The 23421-nt window shown below is 35.7% G+C and overlaps 2 protein-coding genes, 1 non-coding gene and 1 pseudogene across 3 annotated transcripts in view; 3 read left to right on the forward strand and 1 right to left on the reverse strand.

The window, feature by feature from the left end:
- Window positions 1-6541, forward strand: part of PRR16 (proline rich 16) — a 245662-nt gene extending 239121 nt beyond the window's left edge. Inside the window, exon 3 of the transcript XR_005211488.1 lies at window positions 6444-6541. The gene's annotated coding sequence lies outside the window, so the exon portion shown is untranslated. The remainder of the gene's footprint in view (window positions 1-6443) is intronic.
- Window positions 6542-11875: 5334 nt separating this feature from the next.
- Window positions 11876-12512, reverse strand: LOC119508119 (synaptojanin-2-binding protein-like). Its single transcript, XM_037801594.1, has one exon. The coding sequence runs from the start codon at window positions 12439-12441 to the stop codon at window positions 12010-12012; it is 432 nt and encodes a 143-aa protein (XP_037657522.1). The 5' UTR covers window positions 12442-12512; the 3' UTR covers window positions 11876-12009.
- Window positions 12513-20033: 7521 nt separating this feature from the next.
- LOC119508639 lies at window positions 20034-20136 on the forward strand. Its single transcript, XR_005211538.1, has one exon. It is a non-coding gene; the product is annotated as a U6 spliceosomal RNA (small nuclear RNA).
- LOC119507723 lies at window positions 20062-20879 on the forward strand (annotated as a pseudogene).
- Window positions 20880-23421: the final 2542 nt, after the last annotated feature.

Raw genomic sequence — 23421 nt, forward strand, 5'->3', positions numbered from 1 at the left:
ATTCATAGTGGAGAAGAGAATGCCATGGGCTATGTGTGATTTCGGTCCTTCTGGTTATGCTTTGAATATAAAATATAAGGAAGGCTGAGACGTAAATAGTTCTTTTTTGCTAAACAAAAGAAAGAAAGGCAGAACAAAGAATTATCTCCTTCAGATTCTAACAGTAGTAGTAATTATCTGTGTGTGGCAAGAAATCACAATTTCCCCCTTCTGTGGCTGTGCAGCTGGAGTTGAATATTAGGAAAGGTCATGTGGTGGGAGAATATGGGAATGTAATGTCTGCATGACTTTCCCCAATGCCTTATCACTTCTTATTTTTTTTTTTTTAAGACGTATAAGAATCTTCTAAGTTAGCAAACAGCAAGATGGTGAAGACCAGAATCCTGTCATGCTCTCTTGGCTCTTGGCAAAAAAAAAAATAGCATGCTGGTGGGCTAAGGCAGCTGTCATCATCATTTTGATTCTTACGTGTTTTAATAATTCTCACAATACCTTGGACAGAATTGACACTAGTGGAGTACTTGATGATGGTTTTATTCATTTGGGATGCAGGCTAATATCTATTGCCTTTTCTGTCTGGCTGTCCACTCTTGATGGAGAGGAAACACTCTGTGTCAAGTTCCCATGTATCCGCGGCTGAAAAAAGGGGTACATACACTAAGAGGGCCCCTTTGAATATCTCATGGCAAGCTGACTGACCCACACACACCCGTGCAGAAGCTTTGTTATGGAGTTACAGAAGAGCAGCAAATGTTCTTCCCACTTCCATACTGATCCTATAAAACATTCCTTCCCAATAAACAGGGCAGTGGCATGTCAAACCATTAAAATCCCTCTTCAGCTCCTGAACACCCCTGAAACCCCCTTTTATCAAGGCCATTGCTGAATAATCACCATTCTCTCCTTGAAACTTTCTCTTTCCTTGATTTTTATGACATCGGTTACCTATATATTTCCTTTTAATTTTCTTCTCTCTTTTCTGAGTTCTCTTTCTTACTCTTGCTAAGTGTATCTACTCCAAGATTCTGTGCTTGCCTCTCTTTGTCTTACATGTAGAACACTTTACCAGGGCCATCCCTTTCAGCTCCATGGCTTCAACCATGATTTATAAGCAGAGGACTGTCTGAGTGGTATCTTCAGCAGAGTGCTCATCTGCCTATTACAGAGTTCCATCTCGGTGTCCTGCAGACACATAAACCCAGTATGTCCAAGACCGAATTCAGTGTCCTCTCCACAAATCTGTGTTATGTTTCTAATTTTTTTTTATTAGAGAAGTTGTAGGTTTACAGAAAAATCATGCAGAAAATAGCGAGTTCCCACATACCCTACTGATGCCCACAGTTCTCCCTATTAATAACACTTTGTTTTAGTGTGGCACCTTTGTTACGATTGATGAAACAAGATTATTATAATTATACTATTATATATAGTCCATAGTGTGATAATTTGATGCTGCATATACTCCAGAAAAGATCATGTTCTTTTAATTCATTCCTGTGGGTGTAAACCTATTGTAGGTGGGACCTTTTGATTAGGTTATTTCAATTGAGATGTGACCCACCTCATTCAAGGTGGTTCTTAATCCTCTTACTGGAGTCCTTTGAGGATAAATGACAGAAAAAAAAAAAAAAAAAAAAAAAAAACAGAGAAGTTAAGAGAGAAAGAAGAGAAACACAGAAAAAAACCCCAGAGAAACTGAGAGAGAGAGAGAAGCCACAGAAGTCAGAAGCTGAAGCAAGGAAACCCAGGAGAGAAGGGCCAGCAGACATCACCATGTACCTTCCCATGTGACAGAGGAGTCTCAGATCACCAGCAGTCTTTCTTCATGAAGAAGATGTTCTCCTGCTGTTGCCTTGATTTGGACGTTTTGATGGCCTCAGAAATGTAAGTTTGTAAATTAATAAACCCCTATTGTAAAAGCCAAACCGTTTCTGGTATACTACATTTCATCAGCTTCAGCAACCCCCCCAAAAATAGTTTACATTAGAGTTCACTGTTTCTGCTATACACTCCTATGGGTTGTCTTTTTTCAAATGCTTTTTTAAAAAAATGTAATGTATACAAAACCTAAAATTACCACATTTAACCACATTCAAATATATAATACAGTGATGTTAATTACATTCACAATGTTACACTACCATCACCACCGTCAGTTGCCAATACCTTTCCATCTCTCCAAATAGAAATCAGTTAAGCATTAACTCCCGTTACCTGCCTCCACTTCAGCCCCAGTAACCTGTATTCTAGTTTTTGACTTTATGAATTCGCACATTCTAATTAATTCATATCAGTGAGATCATAAAATAGTTTTTCTTTTGTGTCTGGCTTGTTTCCCTCAGCATGATGATGATGACATTGATTCACCCATGTTGTAGCATACATCAGAACTTCATTCTTCTTTACAGGTGAATAATATTCCTTTGTATATATATATATACTACATGTGTTTATCCATTCATCTATTGATGAACACTTAAGTTGCTTTTATCTTTTGGCAGTCATGAAAAATACTGCTATGAACATTGGTGTGAAATTCTGCTTTCAATTCTTTTGGGTATATTTCTAGAAGTGGGATTTCTGGGTCATATGATCATTGTATACTTAACTTCCTGAGGAATTACCAAACTGTTTTCCACAGCAACTGTACCATTTAACATTCCCACCACTGAGGTATGAGTGCACCTTTTACTCCACATCCTCTCCAACAGTTCTTATTGTCCATTTTTGAATAGTAGCCTTTCTAGTGTGTGTGAAATGGTATCTCATTATAGTTTTGATTTGTATTTCCTTAATAGCTAATGATATTAAGCATCTTTCAATGTGCTTATTGGCCATCTGTGTATCTTCTTTGAAGAAATGTCTATTCAAGTCTTTTGCCAATTTTTTTAATTGGATTTGTATTTTTGTTGTTAAGTTGCAAGATTTCTTTATATTTTCTGTTTATGAAACTCTTATCAGATATGCGGTTTCTAAATATTTTCTGTAGGTTACCTTTTTACTTCCATGATGAAGACTTTTGATCCACCAATGTTTTTAATTTTGGTGAAGTCCTGTGTATCTATATTTTTCTCTTGTTGCTTGCGCTTTGGGTGTCAAGTCTAAGAAACCATTGCTTAACATAAGGTCCTGAAGATTCTTTTCTATGTTTTCTTCTAAGAGTTTTATAGTTTTGGCTCTTAAATTTAGGTCTTTGATCCACTTCAAGTTAATTTTTGTATATGGTGTGAAGAAAGGGTCTACTTTCATTTTCTGGCATATTTATACCCAGCTTTCCCAGAGCCTTAGTTAAAGAGATTATTCTTCCCCTATTCAGAGGACTTGGCACCCTTGTGAACCATCAGCTGGTCATAGATGTGAAGGTTTATTTCTGAAGTCTCGATTCATTTCCATTGGTCTATATATCTGTCCTTGGGCCAGTAATATGCTATTTTGATGTATGTCATTTTGTAATAAGTTTAAAAATCAGGAAGTGTGACTCCTCCAACCTCATTCTTCTTTTTCAAGATGACTTTAGCTATTCAGGGCCCCTTACCCTTCCATGTAAATTTGATGATTGGCTTTTACATTTCTGCCAAGAAGGCTGTTAGAATTTTGATTGGGGTTGCATTGACTCTGTAAATTGTTTTAGATAGAATTCATCTCTATACAATATTTAGTGCTCCAATCCATGAACATGGACTGTCCTTTCCTTTATTTAGGTCTTTTTTTAAATTTCTTTTAGCAATATTTTGTAGCCCTCAATTTATATGTCTTTTAAATTAAGTTAATCCTAGATATTTGATTGCATTATTAATGGATTTTTTTCTTGATTTCATCTTCAGATTGTTCATTGCTGGTGTATAGAAATACCATTGATTTTTGCATGTGTTCTTGTACTTTACTGATGTTGTTTATTAGCTCTAGTAATTTTGTTGCGAATTTTTCAGGATTTCCTATATATTAGATCATGTATTTGCAAATAGTGAAAGTTTTACTTCTTCCTTTCTGATTTGGATGCCTTTTATTTCTCTTTCTTGCCTAATTGCTTGGACTAGAACTTCTAGAATGTTGTTGAATAAAAGTTCTGATATTGGGCACACTTGCTTATTCCTCACCTTAGAGGGAAAGTTTTCAGTTTTTCACCATCGAGTATGATGTCAGTGATGGGTTTTTCATATACGCCCATTATCAGGTTGAGGGAGTTTCCTTCTATTCCTAGTTTTCTAAGTGTTTTTATCAAGAAGATCCACTGGGTTTTGTCAAATGCCTTTCATGCATCAATTAAGATAATCATGTATGTTTTTTCCATCCTATTAATGTGCTGTATTACATTAATTATTGTGTATAATTCTTTTAATGTGCTGTTAGATTCGATGCACTGGTATTTGGTTAAAGATGCCTGCGTCTATATTCATAAGTGATATTGGTCTCTTTATTTCTGGTATCTTTATTTGGCTTTGGTATTATGGTAATGTTGGCCTCATAGAATAATTTAGGAAGAGTTTTCTCCTCTTCAAATTTTTTGGAAGTGATTGAGCAGAATTGGTATTAATTCTTCTTGGAATGTTTGGTAAAATTCATGAATGAAGCCATCTTGTCCTGGGCTCTTCTTTGTTGGGAGGTTGTATTATTTTTCTTTGATCTCTCTCACCCACACCACCCGGCAGACAACACTGTAACAAATCATGAGAATATTGCTTAAAAACTTTCAACATCATCTGTAAAATGAGAATAATAATATCTGCTTTGCAGAATTACTGTGAAGGTACGCAATGGATTTGACATTGTTTTAAAAATCATTGTTGCTGCATGTTTCTTGTATCCATATCAAAGTAAGCTCTAGATGTTTATACGTGTTAAAATATTCAGATGCAAGAAAGAAGAAAGTTTACTATTAGGGTCTTCTAGAAGTTTTTAAATATATGTATATATACATATATATATTTAGTCATTAAGATAATTTTAAATACATCTCTTAGAGGTTATAACAATAGGTATTAACAACACAGAAAAAAACTGAAAATAATGCAAATGTCCAAAACAAAACTGATAAAGTAAATTATAAAATATCAATTCAATGGAGGATTAAAATGTGGTGATTCACAATGGAAGAGAATTGAGAGCAAAGAAATCAACCCTTACGTTTATGGCCAACTGAATTTTGACAAGGTGGCAATGACCATTCAAATGGGAAAGAATAGTCTCTTCAACAAATAGTGCTGGTTAAATTGGATCGCTATTTGCCAAAAAAAAAAAAAAAAAAAAAAGGAGGAGGAGGATCCCTATCCCACACCATATACGAAAACCAAGTCAAAATGGGCCAAAGACCTTAATATAAGAGCTAGACCCATCAAACTCCTAGAAGAAAACAAAGGGAAGCCTCTTCAGGACCTTGTGCTAGGCAAAGATTTCTTAGACCACACAAGCAACAATAGAAAAAAATAGATAAATGATATCTCCTCAAAATTAAAAACTGGTAAAACAGCATTCTCTGATCTTAAACAAAGTAAGTATTTTAAGTATTTAAATGTGCTACAATATTATGAGGTAATAATCATAAGAACTTTACTTTTTTTCCAAATGACCCTTTTATACAGGAGCTTGAAAGCATTTTGCATATTAAAAATGAGACACAGAGACAGTAAATGATATTTCCTCTGTTTCCCAGCAGAGACAGTTTTTGAAATAAATTTTTAATAAGTCAGGAAGTGATCTTTAGGGGATAGTTCTCTGTTGATAGCAAACCATTCCTGTCTCGATTATACCAAATTTCCATATTATCTCCATATTTTAGCCATAAATGAAAGGGAATAATTTGGAATCAAATATGAACTTGAGCTTGGCTGTTTTGTTTTCTCTTGGGAATTCATGTTGGCTGGCTCAAGAACATTTACGCAGACTCAACAGGGAAACGCTTATGTGTTTGTCAAACTGGATGGAGTGTTTTTCTGCAGTCCAGGCACCCAAGAGCCTTATTTTTGGTAATGTTTCTTCTATTTAGTCTTGCTATATTCTTGTAGCAATCACTGATTATTATCAACTCATGTATCAGTGATCATGACTAGAGCCTACACAATCTGTGTTTGAGACTCTTATGGCAAAGCTATAAGCATTTTCAAAATTAATAACTGCAGTTTTAATCTGGTGCTTATATAGCAAAGAACGCCTTAAATACCAGGTATTTAGTATACCATTCATGCTCTTCCCCTACTTCCCTTAAGCCATTTCTTTCCAACAGATGCTTCAGGAGAATGTTCTCTCTTATTGCTGAAATCAGTGGGGTTCTAACAGCATATTTTGCAGATTCACTACTCATGATTAAATCATTTTGAATTATAAGATGCTTCACTGTAAAACTTCCTCTAAGCTTCCTAGAATTTCAAAAAATCCATCCAAGGCTGAATAATTGGAACATTTGAATTAACTTGAGATAAGTATGGGCTCAATTTTTTTTCTTATAGAACCAGGAGAACAATATTATTACAGATGACTTCTGAAATCAGACATTTCTACATTTGTATTCAGATTTTGTCACTCTCCAGCTGTGTTGCAATAAGGAAATTGGTAAGTTTCTGAGCTGGTTTTTCCTCAAAAGTGGCAGAATAATAATTTCTTCATAATGTATACTTTTGGGAATTAAAATGAGCTGATACGTAAAAGCATCTAGCACAGCACATAGCAACTAAAAGTTACTCACTAATGGTTTATTGATCATCTATTAAGCAGTTAACATGGCACTAATAAGATTGATTTAAGCAGTTCTCCATTAACCAGGATTTGTGTATTTTTTGTTTATTGTCTCTTGCCATCTCTCTGCACAAGATTATAAGTTCCATGACAGCAGGTATGTTATTTATTTCTCATGTGTATGTTTGACTCAATTAATGAGTGAATGAAAAGTCATCTGATTTAATTCTTAAAGTTGATTAAATAGCTAAATGATATGTGTGAATAGACTGAAATAGAGTTATGGGAAAAGGGGTTGCATGATCAAAAACAGGAAATGAGAAACAACATGATATTTGGGAGAACTGCCATCAGTTTGATATTGCTGGAATGTGAATGGTAAGGTGGGGAGCAGAAGTATATCATGGAAGGCTTTGCATGCCACGCCAAGAAATCACCTTTGTCCAGTAGACAGTGGCTTTCAACCTCATCTGTTTAGTCCCATACGGGCTCCTCAGAATATTACAGAACTGCCACGGAAGTGAAGGAGAGTCCATATAGATGAGGCTTTATCCTATAGCTCCCATTTCTAACCCAAAACTCTAGTGTAAGTTTCCAACCAGAACAATTTTTATTTCCTTCATATATTCTAACTAATGTTTTGAGGATTTTGAGTAACATACCATTGTTTTATATGATTTTACTCCTTTACAATAGACAGAAAATACCACTGTAATGGAGACAGTGAAATATTTGGTGCAGGAGAATTGTTCGGAGACATGTATTTCAGGTAGATCATCCTGTAAGCTCTCTAAAGGATGGGTTCTCAGGCTTCTATGGGAGGTAACAGATTTAAACATGGTATATCTAACTGAGGTAGAAAATTCAAGAGGCACAACAGCTTTTAGTGTGAAGATGGTACAATCATTTAAGGTTATACCTGACTTGAGGGGCTTGTGGAATATCCATAATTAGGTTTCCACCTAAAAGACAGGTAGAAGAATCTGAAGCTTGGGGGAATTTCTGGGCTGAAGACATATATTTGAATGCCATTTGTATGAAGGCTATGGAAATTATAAGAGTATGCAAAAATCAGCCAATGAGGGCGCACAAAGAAAAGAACTATTCTTGAAGAAAGAATCCTTTGGAAAGACTGGCTTTTCAAAGACTAGGCTAAGATACAGGGCCCAGGAAGGAGATAAGGAAGAAATGGCAACTAATGAATAAAGAGAGCTGGGGCAGTTTGGGATAATGGAAGCCATGGGCATATTGAGTTTACGAAGGAAAGAATAAAAAAGTGAGATGTAAATGTCTAATGGATTTACCAAATAGAGTCCAAATTATACTTCATTTATATGAAAAACAAAACTATTTTTTTTAACCCTGAGATGTTCTTTCTAGGATTATTATATGTTTGACTTCCCATCTTAACCTAGCCAAGAATCCTCTACTCTTTTCTTTGCCTCTAGACTCACTTATCCATATCCCAATTAAGACTGAAAACTGCCATATAGAGATTAGCATTAATCCTTTTATCTTTCATGTATTTTGGGGGTGTCATTAAGACATAAATTATAGACTAGTACAGCGTAGCATTAAATGTGAGCCATTTAGCCACATGTTTAAAATATGGCATTTAGGCTTCACAAGATAAGTAGAAAAGTTGGGATGAAAGATAAGCCTTATAATTCAGCCATCACAGTATCTATCTAGAAGCCATGTACATGCATCTGATAGATTATTTCCTTTGAAAATATAAAGATGTATGTGTATAGTAGATTTTTGTATAGATTGTCTATAGGGTTAATAGAATAAAAAAATTTTAAAAATCCATGGAACTACACTGTATGAATATAGACTATAATTAATGTACAATTATAAAAATGTGCTATCATCATTTGTAACAAATGTTCCACACCAAAGCAAGGTATTGATAATAGGGCAGTATTCGAGAATACTGTATTTTATGCATGATTGTTCTGTAAACCCATAACTTCTCTAATAAAGGAAGAAAAAATATAGCAAACTAAAATGTATTATAAATGCCTGAATACAGAGACCAAGAATCATACATGAGTAATCTTCATAAATATTTTTCAAATGCTTTTAAGCTATTTATGAAGCCCTGAATATAATGACCTGGGAGCTCTGTTCTTAAGAAACTTAGGGTTTGCTGCTCCCAGAAGGTTGTGCTAGGTCTAGCTTGCACTGGCTGGTTAAAACCAATTGTGCGCAGGTGATTTTCCAACTCCACTTTCAATGACATCGTATTGTTAGCTTGAAATCAGTCATAGCAGAATGTTTACACCATGAAATTTGACAAAGTGAAAATCAGGGCTCTCTTCTGGTGAGTTGGTTGATAAACATTTATCAGCACCCTACTGGAGTTGCATCACTAATAGAAGAGACAGGTAAATGCAATTGGCATATATCTACTCCTTTGGTAGGACTCTTTTTGTGCCCTAGCACATTGAAACACAAATGCATAGAGCAGCTGTGTACAGTCTTAATTTCCACAGAAAGGCAAGGCTATAAATGAAAGCACATTATGCTATGAATAGAGAAATCCAATTCCATTTGAATGCTCACTGAGTTAATATATTGTACCATATTAATGTGTATGGGTTCATAATAACCTTTGGTCCTACTGTTCCCTGAATCTGTCCCATTCATTATAGAACCTGTGCTAAATTTTTACCTGTATTGCTGAAAATTATTGCAATTTCTCACATGGTAGTTCAAGAGGGTTTATAATCACGAACAACATGAGACCTATGCTCAGCCCTCTTGCAAATTATCAGCTCAGAAACTTTGTTATTATGCCACTGGAAAACAACCGTTGCTTTCAAACTGTAATTACTAGAGAACCTTTTGAATCCAGTCTGATTATGTAGCCTCCCCACATTTTCCTAAGCTGGTTAAAAGGGTTCTGTCAAGATATTTCTATCAGTTCTTTTATTTTTTTCTCTCTGTTGATTTTTCAGTGTTTTCAATGCATCCCCTGGTTTGAAAAAAAAATTATGGAGCATTTTACCAAATAAAGTGTTTTTTCCTACAGCTTAAATACATAAAAATATACATAAAAGTAACATTCATTTTAGTTCAACTTATAGCTTCCCATACTTAAAATTATGTGTACATGTAGGTGAGGGGCAGATTCTACTAATTCATTAATAAAAATGATTGATTTCCTTTTATTTCCTAATCCCCTACCATTGCTTTATTTAATTTTGAAATTACTTCTTCATAGTTAGAGCTATTTTTGTGGGCCTCAGAAAGCTGGGTAGCCACAAATAGCTTTTTTTTTTTTTTTTTTTTTTTTTTTAGGTCTAAGGGCAATCGTTTATGTCAGGATTGTTTACAGCAAGTTTCTCCATATCCCAATGGTTAACCAAGAGGCAAGGTCTTACTGAGAATTTTATTTTTAAAAACCTTCCTTTTCTACTCTAGCCTGATGCCACCATGACAGCTTTATTTTTCTGAATTACTAAAAAAAAAAAATGTGATGGCTGTCTGTAAATCTTTGTTGCTGTATTGTGTTCTACATGGTAGTGTTTCTTTTATTGTTTTTAACTGCTACTTAACCTAATGATATACTTTTAACTTTTCACCTATTTATAAGTTCTCTTAACTAGATTGTAAGCCCCTCAAGGGTCTTTCACTTGTTCCCTTCCTCCATGGAACTTTCTCAATTGCCCCAATGCTAAGTAACTTTTCTCTTTTGCTGCTTGCAATATAAATTCAACACTGCACTTTAAGGCCCTTTCAGATGGAGGCCATGTATTTTATTTCTTTGTAAAGTGCCTTGACAAAACAGATGTCTAATCAACCTTTGCAAAATAATTATTAGAGCCTCTTATGTTAAAAACTGGATACAACCGACTGCCTGAGGTAAAGTCCTCATAATCTTCCTATCAAGATTACACATGGCCTACAATCTGGCCAGCATATTTGGAGAATATACCACATGAACAGGATGGTTCCCATCTCACTAACATCCCTAGTATTCCCCAATCCCTAGCATCTCTCTACCCATATCCTCCTTCTCCCATGCCTTCCCTTTGAAAAACCCACCAAACTCCTCTATCCCTTAAAACAAAATTATTTTTCCACCTTCCCTGCAAAACTGTTTATTAATTAAAGCCATAACCAGTGTTTAGAACCTTTCAAAAAAAACAACAAAACATAACAAAAAAAAACCTAGCAATCCAGGCCGTCTTATCTTAATTGAAAAACAGAACTGATTTCATGCCCACCCTTTTCAGGTTTTGCCTGTTACCAGAAATCAAAAATACTCATAGGTAACATGAGAGGGTTGTGATGCCACCTTAGAGGAACTATTTTTTTCCGTTTTAGAATTTTTTTGCTGGCTTGGTTTGGTGCTATCACCACAGCCCTGACTATAATCATTCCACCTGATCCTTTAACAGGATCAAAGAGGTGACCAGGGTAGCCCAAAGATTGGTAGTTTTTCTTTATAGTTCAAAGTTTTTTGAATGGATCTGACTTAAGCAGAGCTGGATTATGGCAATTTACTTCAACTTCACCATTAGTTATTATGAGAAGAAATATTATTCATTCAAGATTTTTGTTAGTTGCTTCAGTTTTTTTTTTTCAATGACTCATATTGGGCATCTTCTTTAAGGGTCACGCCCTCACTCCTACTATAAATGCTCTATAAATCTCTTCAAATTCTTCAATTACGATCATCCCTAATGAAATCTAGAAAGTAGAGGAGCTTACTCATTTTTTTAATGCTTCATAAAGCATCACTATTATCACATGTGAATATACATTCAAATATACATATTATATATATATATATATATATATATATATATATGTATTCACTTTTTTAAGAAAGTGAGAATGTTCCCTTTCTTATTCTCTTGTGTTTGACATAGGCACCCAGGTGTGCAGTTGAAAGAAATTTTAAAAGGCCACAAAAACTTCCCAAGAAAGATCACTAAAAAAAAATCCTCTCTTCTCATCTCATACAGCTGGCTTTTGAGGAATGTCAGCTAAGAAAAAAGTCATCATCCATGGTGATGGGAAGACTGGACTTTGCTTTCTTTGGGTGGTAGCTGAACTTCTATTGGTGGCCCTGGTAAAAAATATAACTCTTCATTTGTTCTCAGCAAGTCTTTTCTTGGCTTTTCTTCAAACAATACCTTTACTCTCCATTAGGATCTGAGGATTTCAAGCAGATTTAGAATAGCCAGTTCTGGGTGGGTATCAGTCACTTTAAATCATGTGTTGGCTATGCAGAGAGAGGGAAAGATACGGGAGGATTTAAGGGAGGAGGATGACAGAAAGAGAGAAATGTATCTTCATCAGGGGCACTGGAGGAAAGCGAGCTTGTCAAAGTTGTTGTCGGTATTTCATGAAGGCCCAGGCTGCTACCACAGTGAGGGCAAACACTGGCACTAGCATCATGGCTATGGGGATGCCACTTGGCTCTCCTTCACTTCGGCGTCCTACAGGTCCATTCTGCACCCTGTGCTGCACTCTCAGGGACACAGCATAGCCTGCATTACGAAAGAGGTCTACAGCATCCTGGTGCAGCAGATTCTTTAAGTCATGGCCGTTCACCGAGAGGATCTTATTACCCTCCTGGAGCCGCCCATCCAAGGCCGCAGCCCCATTCTCTTTGATGCGGCTGACGAAGATGCCACTGTCATTGGAGACATACTGCTGATCTGTCCCACCGACGATGTTGAAGCCCAGCCCTGTAGGTCCTCTGGTAAGATTGATCTCTTCTTCAGTGACCAAATAATTCGCTCTTCCATTCATGTTTTATTGCTTTGCCTTCCTGGCTTCCCACTCGGGTCAGCTAGGGATCTGTACAGGTGAAGGTGAATCAATCTCCCCCGCCACAAATAGCTTTACTGTTTTTTTCACTTCCAAAAGATTCTCTTAACCACCTGTGCCTCAGTTTGCCTATCTTTAATATCTGAATGATACTAATAGCAGCTTAATAGGTTATTTGTGAAGATTAAAAGAGTTATTTGTACAGTGCTGGGCATGTCTGAAGTAACAAAAGTGTTTTCTATTATTGTTATTACACAATTGTTAAATGAAAGAATTGAACTTCTTAAAAATAAATGAAAAACTATAAAGTAAAAATGGCCTCAAAGCAGAACAATACTGTCTTACATTCTTGCAATTTCTTAAAAATAACATGTTGAACTGGGGTTTAATAGCCATCCTACAGTTTTATATTATTGCTCTATGAACACTTTTTAAAGATTTCGAATAGGATGATTTAATTTTTGGATTCAGAACCCCTAACTACATCCAACAATGTACATGTATACCCCTCTCTGGAAGTCTGTCAAAGTTTTTTGCCCTTAATTCTTGAAGAGGATTCCACTTCTCCATGAATCAAGGTACTTAAAATGCACCGTCTTCAAAGCATACCTGTGTTTAAATTTCTAAATATGCACATCTAGAAAATCATACATTTTCTATGAGAATGGCAGTCCTAACCCTTAGTTTATCTAACTTAGTCATCTACATATACCTTCTGGACTCAAGTAGGTGGCAGTGAACATGTCAAAAAGTGATATGTTCTATTAGAGGCAGTGTAGCTGCAAGTATAAAATCAACTTGGAATCCATTCATCAGGTTGTTAATCAATATTGCCTAATTAACTAATGATAGTATTTAGATATAAATAAGAATGAGCACAATTCAGGAGAAATGGTCCAGCATCAATTGAAATAAAAGTTTAAAATTTAGTGTGTTAGCCCAAGGACTTACCTTTTATTCGGCAATGCACTGTACATTTTCAGTGCTTTTTCTTTTCTCAGTCTGGTAATGCTCAAGCCATTTGCATGTTAAGTTACAACTTAGAGTGAAAGAGAGAAAGAAAGAGCAATTTTTTTTCAGTGTGGGCAATTTATACACCATTCCACTCAGTAATCCTAAAATTTGGGGGTGAAGGTAGGTGGGTGGCTAGACTCTTTATCCTAATCCTCAGTAACTGTCTCAGTCCTGGTGTGTTTCTCAGTGTGTGTGCATTTCTCCATGCTGACTTACCTTTTGTTGTTGACCCATATATATTTGTTGTGCATCACAGCCCCTAAATGCAAGCTGATTGCTTTATGGTTAACATCAATTCATTTACATGCTTCTCTTTGGGAAGCTTAAGGGAAGTTCAAGGTGATTGCATTATACACATTTTTAGCCCCTATTTTATAAATTTATATTCTTGTAACCTCCAAATAAAAGTAACAGTATACAAAAACTGATGAATATTATACATACAGCATTCATTTTTCACACTCGTGTACGTATGTGTATCTGTGTATATGTGTGTGTTTATTAGTTTTCCTCATATATAATTTGTTCCTTTCAGTAGTCAGTTAAGTAAACTTTTGAGTCTAAGGAATTTTATGTTGTCATCACATTCAGAACTTAGAGAATAATGTTATTCTCTGTGAACATGAAAGGTAGTAAGAATGCTAATATGGTTGGGATTTTATTCTCTTAAAAATTTCTTCACCATTGCCTCAGAAACATCTCTTCTGAATTTGGAGAAAGGAATGTTAATGTTCTTTCTGAATTTATGCTGTTTTAATGGGCAAAGTTGTATACTACAGCACCAGGTAGGTCTCTACTAGACAAATTATAGTTCTTCTCTTTGTATTTGTATCTGTTATTATTACTATGACATAATCATTTTCCCAGTTAGAACAATTATATTAGAGATATTTTTTGCTAGTTTGTGATCTAGCATGATACATATCTGCACAAATCATAAAAATGTCTTTGGACTATGTTTTTGAAAAGAAAAGATCACGTCAGATTTATATTCAATGTGTTATTTTCACATTTTACACTTACTTCTGGGCTTGTGTAGAAATAATTTAGTAAGAGGAGATGAAAAAAATTTACATCAAAAGAACTAATGTAAAAAAAAGTGTAAAATTGGCTTGGAGTAACACTTTGGGATTAGGTCATGAATAGGATGTTACATGAATTCATAAGTGCTTGTTATTTTGTTAAGTGTGTATGTGTGCATGTGTATGTGTGCATGTATGTTTATGTGTGTGTCTATGATCAACTTTGAGCTTTTAGACTGGGCAGTTCAGCTCAGCCAGCATTTTGCTCTTTGAATCAGAGTTTTGTTCTTACGTTCTTTGTTAGCTGCATAACGTGGATGCACTTTGAGCTGACAGCCAATATTTAATTTTAGCTGCAGTTCATTTCCTACTTAATCAAGACAGGTAACAACACCCTTTCTCCCAGATTGCTTCAGTTTCTACTTCAATAACTCGTAACAAAACATGCCACCCTCAGTTAACTGGATCATTTTAGAATTTCTGAACATAAAATGATATTTGACAAGATTGGAGAAAGAAAGAATAAATGAAAATGATTTTAGGTCTAATAAGAAGTGATTGACTTTCTAAAAGCAAAGAACTGACATTGATGAGAATCAGTTTGATAGAAAAATAATGTGATTTTTTAAAAATTAGTTTTACCTCCAAAAATGTATCATTTTTGATGAAAATTTTGATGACACATAAGTCTGTGCTAGGTATGGTGAAAGGAAGGGTTACAAGAAAATATAAAGTGATCAAGGAACTCAGTACCATATGACAGCTAAGACTTACCTGCATACAAATCACTCCAAGTGATGGGAGCTGCATGGAGCATGAATGCCACAAGATTGGAGAGTAGATGAGGGTGAGGAGTCAGGAGGCGTTCAGGAGATCAGATGTGAGATAAGTCTTAAAAGGTGGATTTGGACTTAGGAGTGATTTTCTGAGGGCCTAAGAAATGGAGAAATACATGGCAATATTGGAAGAATGATGATAAGATCATGTTAATCGAAGTCTTCAAAGGAATGTTGCACATAGGAGAACATATACATATTAACTTCTTTGTAAAAAATTTTAAATGCTTGGTAAAGAAATATGGACTCTATCTTGAAAGCAGTGAGAACTTTTTGAATATTTGGAAGGAGAATAATGTGGTAGGATACACTTTGGAATGATGAGAAATGGGGCTGAAGCACCCCTTTGGAGTCTGTCTGAATAAGCCAGGTATACAGTGACATACCATGAAGATTGGTAACCCAAGAAATCAGATATTAGTGATATTTTCCAAAAAGGACTGTTAATATTTGGGGTCTCTAAATTGTAGAATCCCAAATATATACTACATTTATTTGTTCATATCTTATCTCCCCCCTCCTTTCTCTCTCTTGCTCTCTCTCTCTCTCTTTCTCTGTGTATATATATATATATATGTATATATATATATATATGCACACACACACACATTCATTATACTCCAGTAATATGATTTTTGGAAAACAACTTTATTATATGAATCATACTGTACTCTAAATATAGACCATTAGTTGCCTATGGATTATTGTTCTAAATTCCTACGTTTCACTTGGAGAGTGTTGCCAGGTTATCAACAAAAAAAAATCTCCATTATAAATAAGGGAAAACAAAGGGCTGTGAATACTGTAATTAAACATTAATGTTTTTTCCAATGTCACACATTATTCCTTATTGATTTGCATAGTAGATTACACATAATAGACATCTATGCCCTATACTCAAATATAACAGCATAATAGATCAGCTATCTCTATAATACTAATCTTGAAAGTGTATTGATAGAACAGTATAAGACTAAACTTAACAGATCATGATCTGGGTATGGTTTATTAGAAGCAGCATTCTAGAAGAATAAGTGACGTGGAATTAAATGATGTGGAATAAAGCTTTCTATATCTAAGTGTTAATATAGTGAAGATGATAGTCACACATTTAAAAAAATATCACCAGAGAATGGCTCACCAAAGTAAAGTTAGATACATGATGCTAAATGAAAAAGGAAGAGAAAAGTCTATTTAGTATTGACTTAAAATTTCTTGTGATCACCAGCCTTTAAAAATAAATATGGAAGATGGTGGCATAGAGAGGTATGGAACTCAGTTAGTCTCATGGAGCAAAAAATAAACAACCAGGAACAGCTAGTAAATAATCTGGAACAACTGCTGGGGGACAGCTGTGACTGTCCACACATTGTACAAACTAAAATGATTGGGTGGAATGGCTGAGGTCACAGCATAAAAACTGTAAGTAAAAACTGCGGAACCCTGCCAGGAGCCCCCTCCTCCCACAACAGGCTGAGCTGCAAGACCTTGCTGTGGGAGAAAGCAGCATTTCCAGAGCAAGTGAATACAGCTCAGCCTAGCTCCAACCGGGGTTTTAATTAACAAATGTGGACTGCTGAATACAAGCTACAATCATAAACAAACCCCTAACAAGCAGCAAAGAACCTTAAGGTTGCACTCACTGGAGAGGAGGTGGGGCTGACTGAAAAAAAAGTTAATGAAAATAAAATACAGAGACTATTATAAATGACTGACCTTGGAAAACCAGAAAATGCCTGTGCCCCAGTAAAGGGAGCCCAGAAGACCGGGTGCTGTCTCTGATGAGTGAAACTGGGGGTACATGGACTGGCTCTGAAAGAGGGTGTTCTTTCCCTTTTTATCTCTCTCAACCTGAGTGGCTCAGTGGAGAAAGCCTCAGTTGTTTTCAGTTCACAAGGCTCTGACCCAGACAGGGGTGAAGTTAAAAGAGGGAGACAAAGGAGCAATTCAAATACAGAAGATAACTCCCTAGGGGGTGTATCTTCCCTAAGAGGAAGGAGGTGGGGGCCAGCCCTAGTGCCAGCCCTCCTTTCAGAACTCAGACCCCAAGGCCTGGGGGAAAACAGTCAAAACAGAAACAACCTAAACTGAGAGCTAAAGGGACCACACCTCCTTACACTAGTAGGGAGTGACAGGCTGACAGATGCCATCTGCTGGGCAGGTTAGGAAAAGCACAGTAGCTAGAGGCCTCACAGGAAAGTCTGTCAATCTTCTAAGACATACCCTCAGGGAAACTTGAACTGAATATATCCCCATTCTGAGACCTGAACTCATTCTGGGTCTGGGATGATCTGATTGGGGTAACTAAGGAAACCAGATGCCTAGACAATGGAAAACTACAAACTACACTAGGAAAAATGAAGATATGTCCTAGTCAAAGAACAAACTTATACCTCAATTGAGATACAACTGAGATATTGTTTCACTTTAATGAAACACTTAATTAAAGATTTTCAAAGAAATATGATAAATCAATTCAAAAACCAAGTCAATGATTTCAGGGAAGATATGACAAAAGAAATGAAGGATATAAAGAAAACACTGGGAGAACATATGGTAGAAATTGAAAGTTTGAAAAAACAACTGTCAGAATCTATGGAAATAAAAGGCACAACACAAGAGATGAAAAACACAATGGAGACATACAACAGCAGATTTCAAAAGGCAGAAGAAAACATTTATGAACTGGAAAACAAGACAACTGAAATCCTACACACAAAAGAACAGATAGAGAAAAGAATGGAAAATATGAACAATGTCTCAGGGAACTGAATGACAACATGAAGTGCATGATTGTATGTGTCATGGGTGTTGCAGAAGGAGGAAAGAAGGGAAAAGGGGCAGAATCAATAATAGAGGAAATAATCAATGAAAATTTCTCATCCCTTATGAAAGAAATAACATTACAGATCTGAGAAGTGCAGCATACTCCAAACAGAATAGATCTGAATAGGCCTACACCAAGACACTTAGTAAGCAGATTATCAAACATCAAAGACAAAGAGAGAATCCTGAAAGCAGCAAAAGAAAAGTGATCCATCACATACAAGGGAGGTTTGATAAGACTATGTGTGGATTTCGCAATAGAAGCCATGGAGGCAAGAAGGAAATGGTGTGATATATTTAAGATACTGAAAGAGAAAAACCACCAACCAAGAATTCTATATCTGGCAAAGCTGTCCTTCAAATATGAGGGAGAGTTTAAAATATTCTCTGACAAACAGACAATGAGGGAGTTTGTGAACAAGATACTTTCTCTACAGGAAATACTAAAGGGAGCACTACAGACAGATAGGAAAAGACAGTAGTGAGAGGTTTAGAACACAATTTTGGGTGATGGTGGCACAACAATGTAAGTAAACTGAACAAAGATGACTGTGAATATGGTTGAAAGAAGAAGGTTAGGAGCATGTGGGACACCAGAAGGGAAGTGGAAAGATAAAGACTGGGACTATGTAACTCAGTGAAACCTAGAGTGCTCAACAACTGGGGTAAAATAACAAATATATTTTTACATGAGGGAGAACAAATGAATGTCAGCCTTACAAGGTATTAAAAATGGGATGGTATTGGGGAAAAATGCAATCAATTCAAACTAGAGACTATAGTTAATAGAAACATTGTATTATGCTTCCTTTAGTATAACAAAGGCAATATACCAAAGCTAAATGCCTATAAGAGGGGGACACAAGGGAGGGGAATGGGACTCTTGGCATTGGTGATATTTACTGACTCTTTTATTCTACTTTAGTCTAATTCTATCTTTCCTTTTGTTGCTTTTTAGCTGTCATTTTTTTTCTTTCTTTTTCCTTTTCTTTTGTCTATCTACCTTTTTTGACTCTTCCTCCTTTTTTGTTGAAGAAATGGAAATGTCCTTATATAGACAGTGATGATGGTGGTGAATGCATAAATACATGATTATACAGGGAACCATTGATTGTTTAGTTAGGATGGAATGTATGGTGCATGAACAAAGCTGTCTTTAAAAAAACAGGTTGATGAAGAAAACTTCAGTGCACTATATTGAGTGAAATAAATTAGACACAAAAGTACAAATACATGGTCTCATAATTTCTTATTATGAGCAGAATATTTGACTAGGTTGAACTTAAGTGTTTGGAAATGGACAGAGGTGTCAGTAGCATGTTACTGTGAGAATACTAACAGTGCTCAATGGTGTGTGAATGTGGTGGAAAGGGGAAGCTTAGAGTTATGTATGTCACCAGAAGGAAAGTTGGAGGGTAAAATATGGAAATGCATAAAACAGAGAATCTTGTGATGGACAATGTCCATGATTAACTGTACAAATATTAGAAATCTCTTTCATGAACTAGAACAAATATATGACAGTATAACCAGAAATAAATAATAGAGGGGCATATAGGGAAAAATATAACTATTGCAAACTATGTACTACAGTTAGTAGTATTTTAACATTATTTCATCAACAGTGATGAATGTACTGTATCACTACTATGAGTCAATAATGGGGGTGGTGGTTAGGGTTATGGGAGGATTTGAGGTTTTCTTTCTTGTTTTTATTTCTTTTCTGGAGTAACGAAAATATTCTAAAAATTGAAAAAAATAATTGTGATGGATGCACAGCTGTGTGATGGTACTGCGGGCAATTGATTATGCGTTTTGGATGATTGTATGTTATGTGAGCAATCTCAATAAATTTGAATACAAAAAAACAAATATAGTTCTCCTTCAGCAGCACATATGCTAAAATGGGAATGATACAGAGATTAGCATGGTTCCTGCGCAAGGATAACATGCAAATTCATGAAGTGTTCCATATTTTTGAAATGGAGTCCATTGACCAATATATTGAGAGAAAAAAAGAAACATTTTGAAGAACACAGCAATTCATTTAATGAGCTAAATAAGCAGCCCGTTAATAAGGGAGTGGTAGTGACTCCAGTTCCTCCAAGAGAAAGGACCCCTGTGGCTAACACTCCCGTCAGCCAGCAGCACTCCTAAGGTAGGTCTCACAGCACTGCAGGTCTGAGCATCTTCAGTCCAAAACATTCAGAAAAGCCTTCTACTCTCTCAGCAACAAGAATGAATGTAACGTTTTCATCTGCTACTAAAGATAATGAATGTAAACTTTCACTGACCAGCCTCCAGCCAGAAAGTCTCCACATGTGATCATATCTGGGATTACCCTAAAAGGCCAGGCTGTGCTCAGGACACAAGTTAAAGAACACCAAGAGTGATTGGGCTGCTGTCATGACGCCACTCAGGTTGATAGCTGAGGCGGTGCAGACCCGTCTCCAGTAAGAAAACGAACGGTGTTTGACCTCAAAGCAAGCTTGTCTCATCCCCTCCACTATGAGCAACACAAAGGAAAGCTGAAACCATGAGGACTATCTAAAGAAAACAGTTCTCTGAATGAACAAGTAAGTAGAGTTAGCCTCCACAAGAGCACATACAAACTTGTCTCCAGACTAGGGAAGAGCAACGGAAGAAGCAAGAACAAGAATGAAAGGAGAAGAAAGAAAAGTTTTGGGAGCTCAAAGAGGCCTTCCTTGTGGCTGCAGATTAATGATGTTTTAACATCCTGTAAATACTCTTTTATTCCGAACTTTCTTTCTTTTGTAAATTTTTTTGTACTGTCCTCCCCACTTGAGTAAAAAGACCTTTTTCCTCTCTGAACTTTGTTTATAACACATGTAGTATCTGTGGGTTTCTCACCTGCTACATCTCTGAAGATACTGTCACCTTAAAGCTGACAAGTTCTTTCAAATGTCTTTACCTATGCCCCGGTGCACTTCAGTTTTCTAATAAGAGCTATCCTGTAGATTCTTGACTTAAATTTTTTAATGTCAAGGTCCCTCTGCTGGTTCTAATGTTAACGAAATTCACCTCTCTTCTAGGCAAAAACATTTACCTAATGTCAGCTAATTATACCACATGCTTCAGTAGTAATTTAACAAGTTAAGAATAGGGGAAGGTGGGATAGAAAAGCCACTTCCTCATCATCTAATCTAGAGACTGTAGTAATATTAATGAAACTGTAGGTCATATGGTTAGATTATGGTATCAGTATTTTGCATACACAAAAAATGTATTTTGTTTAAGCTTGTGAGCACCTTTGAATCATTTCATGAAATTGCTCTGGGTCACTCACTGTATAATTAAAACAAAATTCTATAGCTCATTTCTAGCCTTGCTTATTCAAAACTAAAAGATACAGGGTCATATGGAAATTAGAGGATTGCTGCTTTAAGGATTATTATGCTCTGTCAAACTAGCCTTTTATTAGCTTTATGGAAAAGATGATACTTCCTTAGCATCATATTCCTGTTTGTTGTACCTAAATGGAGCTTCTGAGTTTTGTAGTGCTTATGATTTTCATAAGTAATTTTTTTCTCATTTTGGTAAAAACAAAACAAAACAAAAGCAAATATACTCATATACTTTTAACATAAAACTTTTAACTTCCCATATTAATAACAATTGACATTTAAGGAGAACTTGCTATGAGCCAGACCTTGGCTATGCACTTAACACCTGTTAAACTTAATATTCACAAATCTATTATCATGCCCATTTAACAAAGGAATAGGGTCAGAGAAGGTAGGATCCTTCATTTTCATGCTGTCATGAAAATAGTATTTACCTAGTATTTATTACCGATGTTCTTTCAAAATCAAGTGAGATCAAGCCTTAAAAAGTCCTTTGTAAGCTATGAAACTCTTTATGAATAATTATTGTTATATGTAATTCATTTGCTTTGAGCTGAAATGAACTATTGGGGATGGGTAATAAATTATTTGTACTAACCTATTTTCCTTTAAACATTTTCCAGTGTTTGACTTTAGAACACTACAAGGACTTGTCTACTGATTATGAGAATGTGAATCCAGCATGTATTTAGGAAAATTAGTATGGAAAAATATCAGCCTTTGAGGAACTAATTTTATTCAAAGTAGCAATTTCTTAACTGTTATTTTGTGACTGAATTATAGAAATATCAAAAATTATGTCAGAAATTTCTCAAAGGTAATTATTTAGAGGTAAAGAATGAATTTATAACCAGTTAGTTTTTTCTAGGGTCATTTCAAGTCTGCCAGTTCCTTGGGGAATTACATGTTTAGTTTCGGAAACATGCAAGGGGTAAAAGAAGAAGAATAAAAGACCTCTTATCCATTTTTTAGATAAGATAATTAATGTGTATTGAATTCCAATATTGATCTTTTATATGTTGTAAAATTCCCTTGTGTTACATGTCATTCTTGCCTGCTTAAGTCTAGTTATATAGGATATAATACTGAGTGTAATGATTTAAATTAGTTTAGAAAAATGAAAAGTAGGTATATTAGTCAGGGCTCTCTAGTGAAACAGAACCAGAAGAGATATCTGTAAATATGAAATTTTGTAAAAGTGTCTCATGCAACTGTGGCAATGCAGTGAGTCCAAATTCCACAGGGCAGGCTGCGAGCTGGAAATTCCCATGAAGGTACTCAAAGAACTCCCCAGGAGAAGCTGGCTGGCTAAAGAAAAAGTGTACATTCTCTCTTCTCCCTTGAAAGTCTTCAAGTGATTGGATTAAATCCAACTGATTGGATTCTGTCATTGAGGAGGACACTCCCTTAATTGATGGAAGATATAGTCAGCCACAGAGTCAATCAATTAACTGATGATTTAACAAACCAGCCTTCTGGTCATTAACCAGCAATGAAAGGTCCTTGCAGTAATGGTGAGGTCAGTGCTTGCTTTACCAGACAACTGGGCACCATCACCTGGCCAAGTTGACACATGAGCCTAACCATAACAGTCTATCCCTTGTCAACTGGGCAGCTATACACATCACCTTAAACCATACTTAATCTCCAAATAAAACACAATAACAGACATATATTTCACTTAACAATACTCAGCTGTCCAGTGTACAACCAGAAACACACTAAATCTCTCTAGAATAGGGTGCAAGTCCTTGGGTAACATTCACTCTTAAACTTGATATCCTATAACTTAACTACTATGAAATGAACAATATAACGTATGTCATATTATAAGGAGATAAGATAGAGGGGAAAACAAAGATATTTGCTTTATGGACAAATACATACATACAAGAAAAC

The sequence above is a fragment of the Choloepus didactylus genome, chromosome 13, assembly GCF_015220235.1.
Source record: "Choloepus didactylus isolate mChoDid1 chromosome 13, mChoDid1.pri, whole genome shotgun sequence".
Classification (NCBI taxonomy): domain Eukaryota; kingdom Metazoa; phylum Chordata; class Mammalia; order Pilosa; family Megalonychidae; genus Choloepus; species Choloepus didactylus.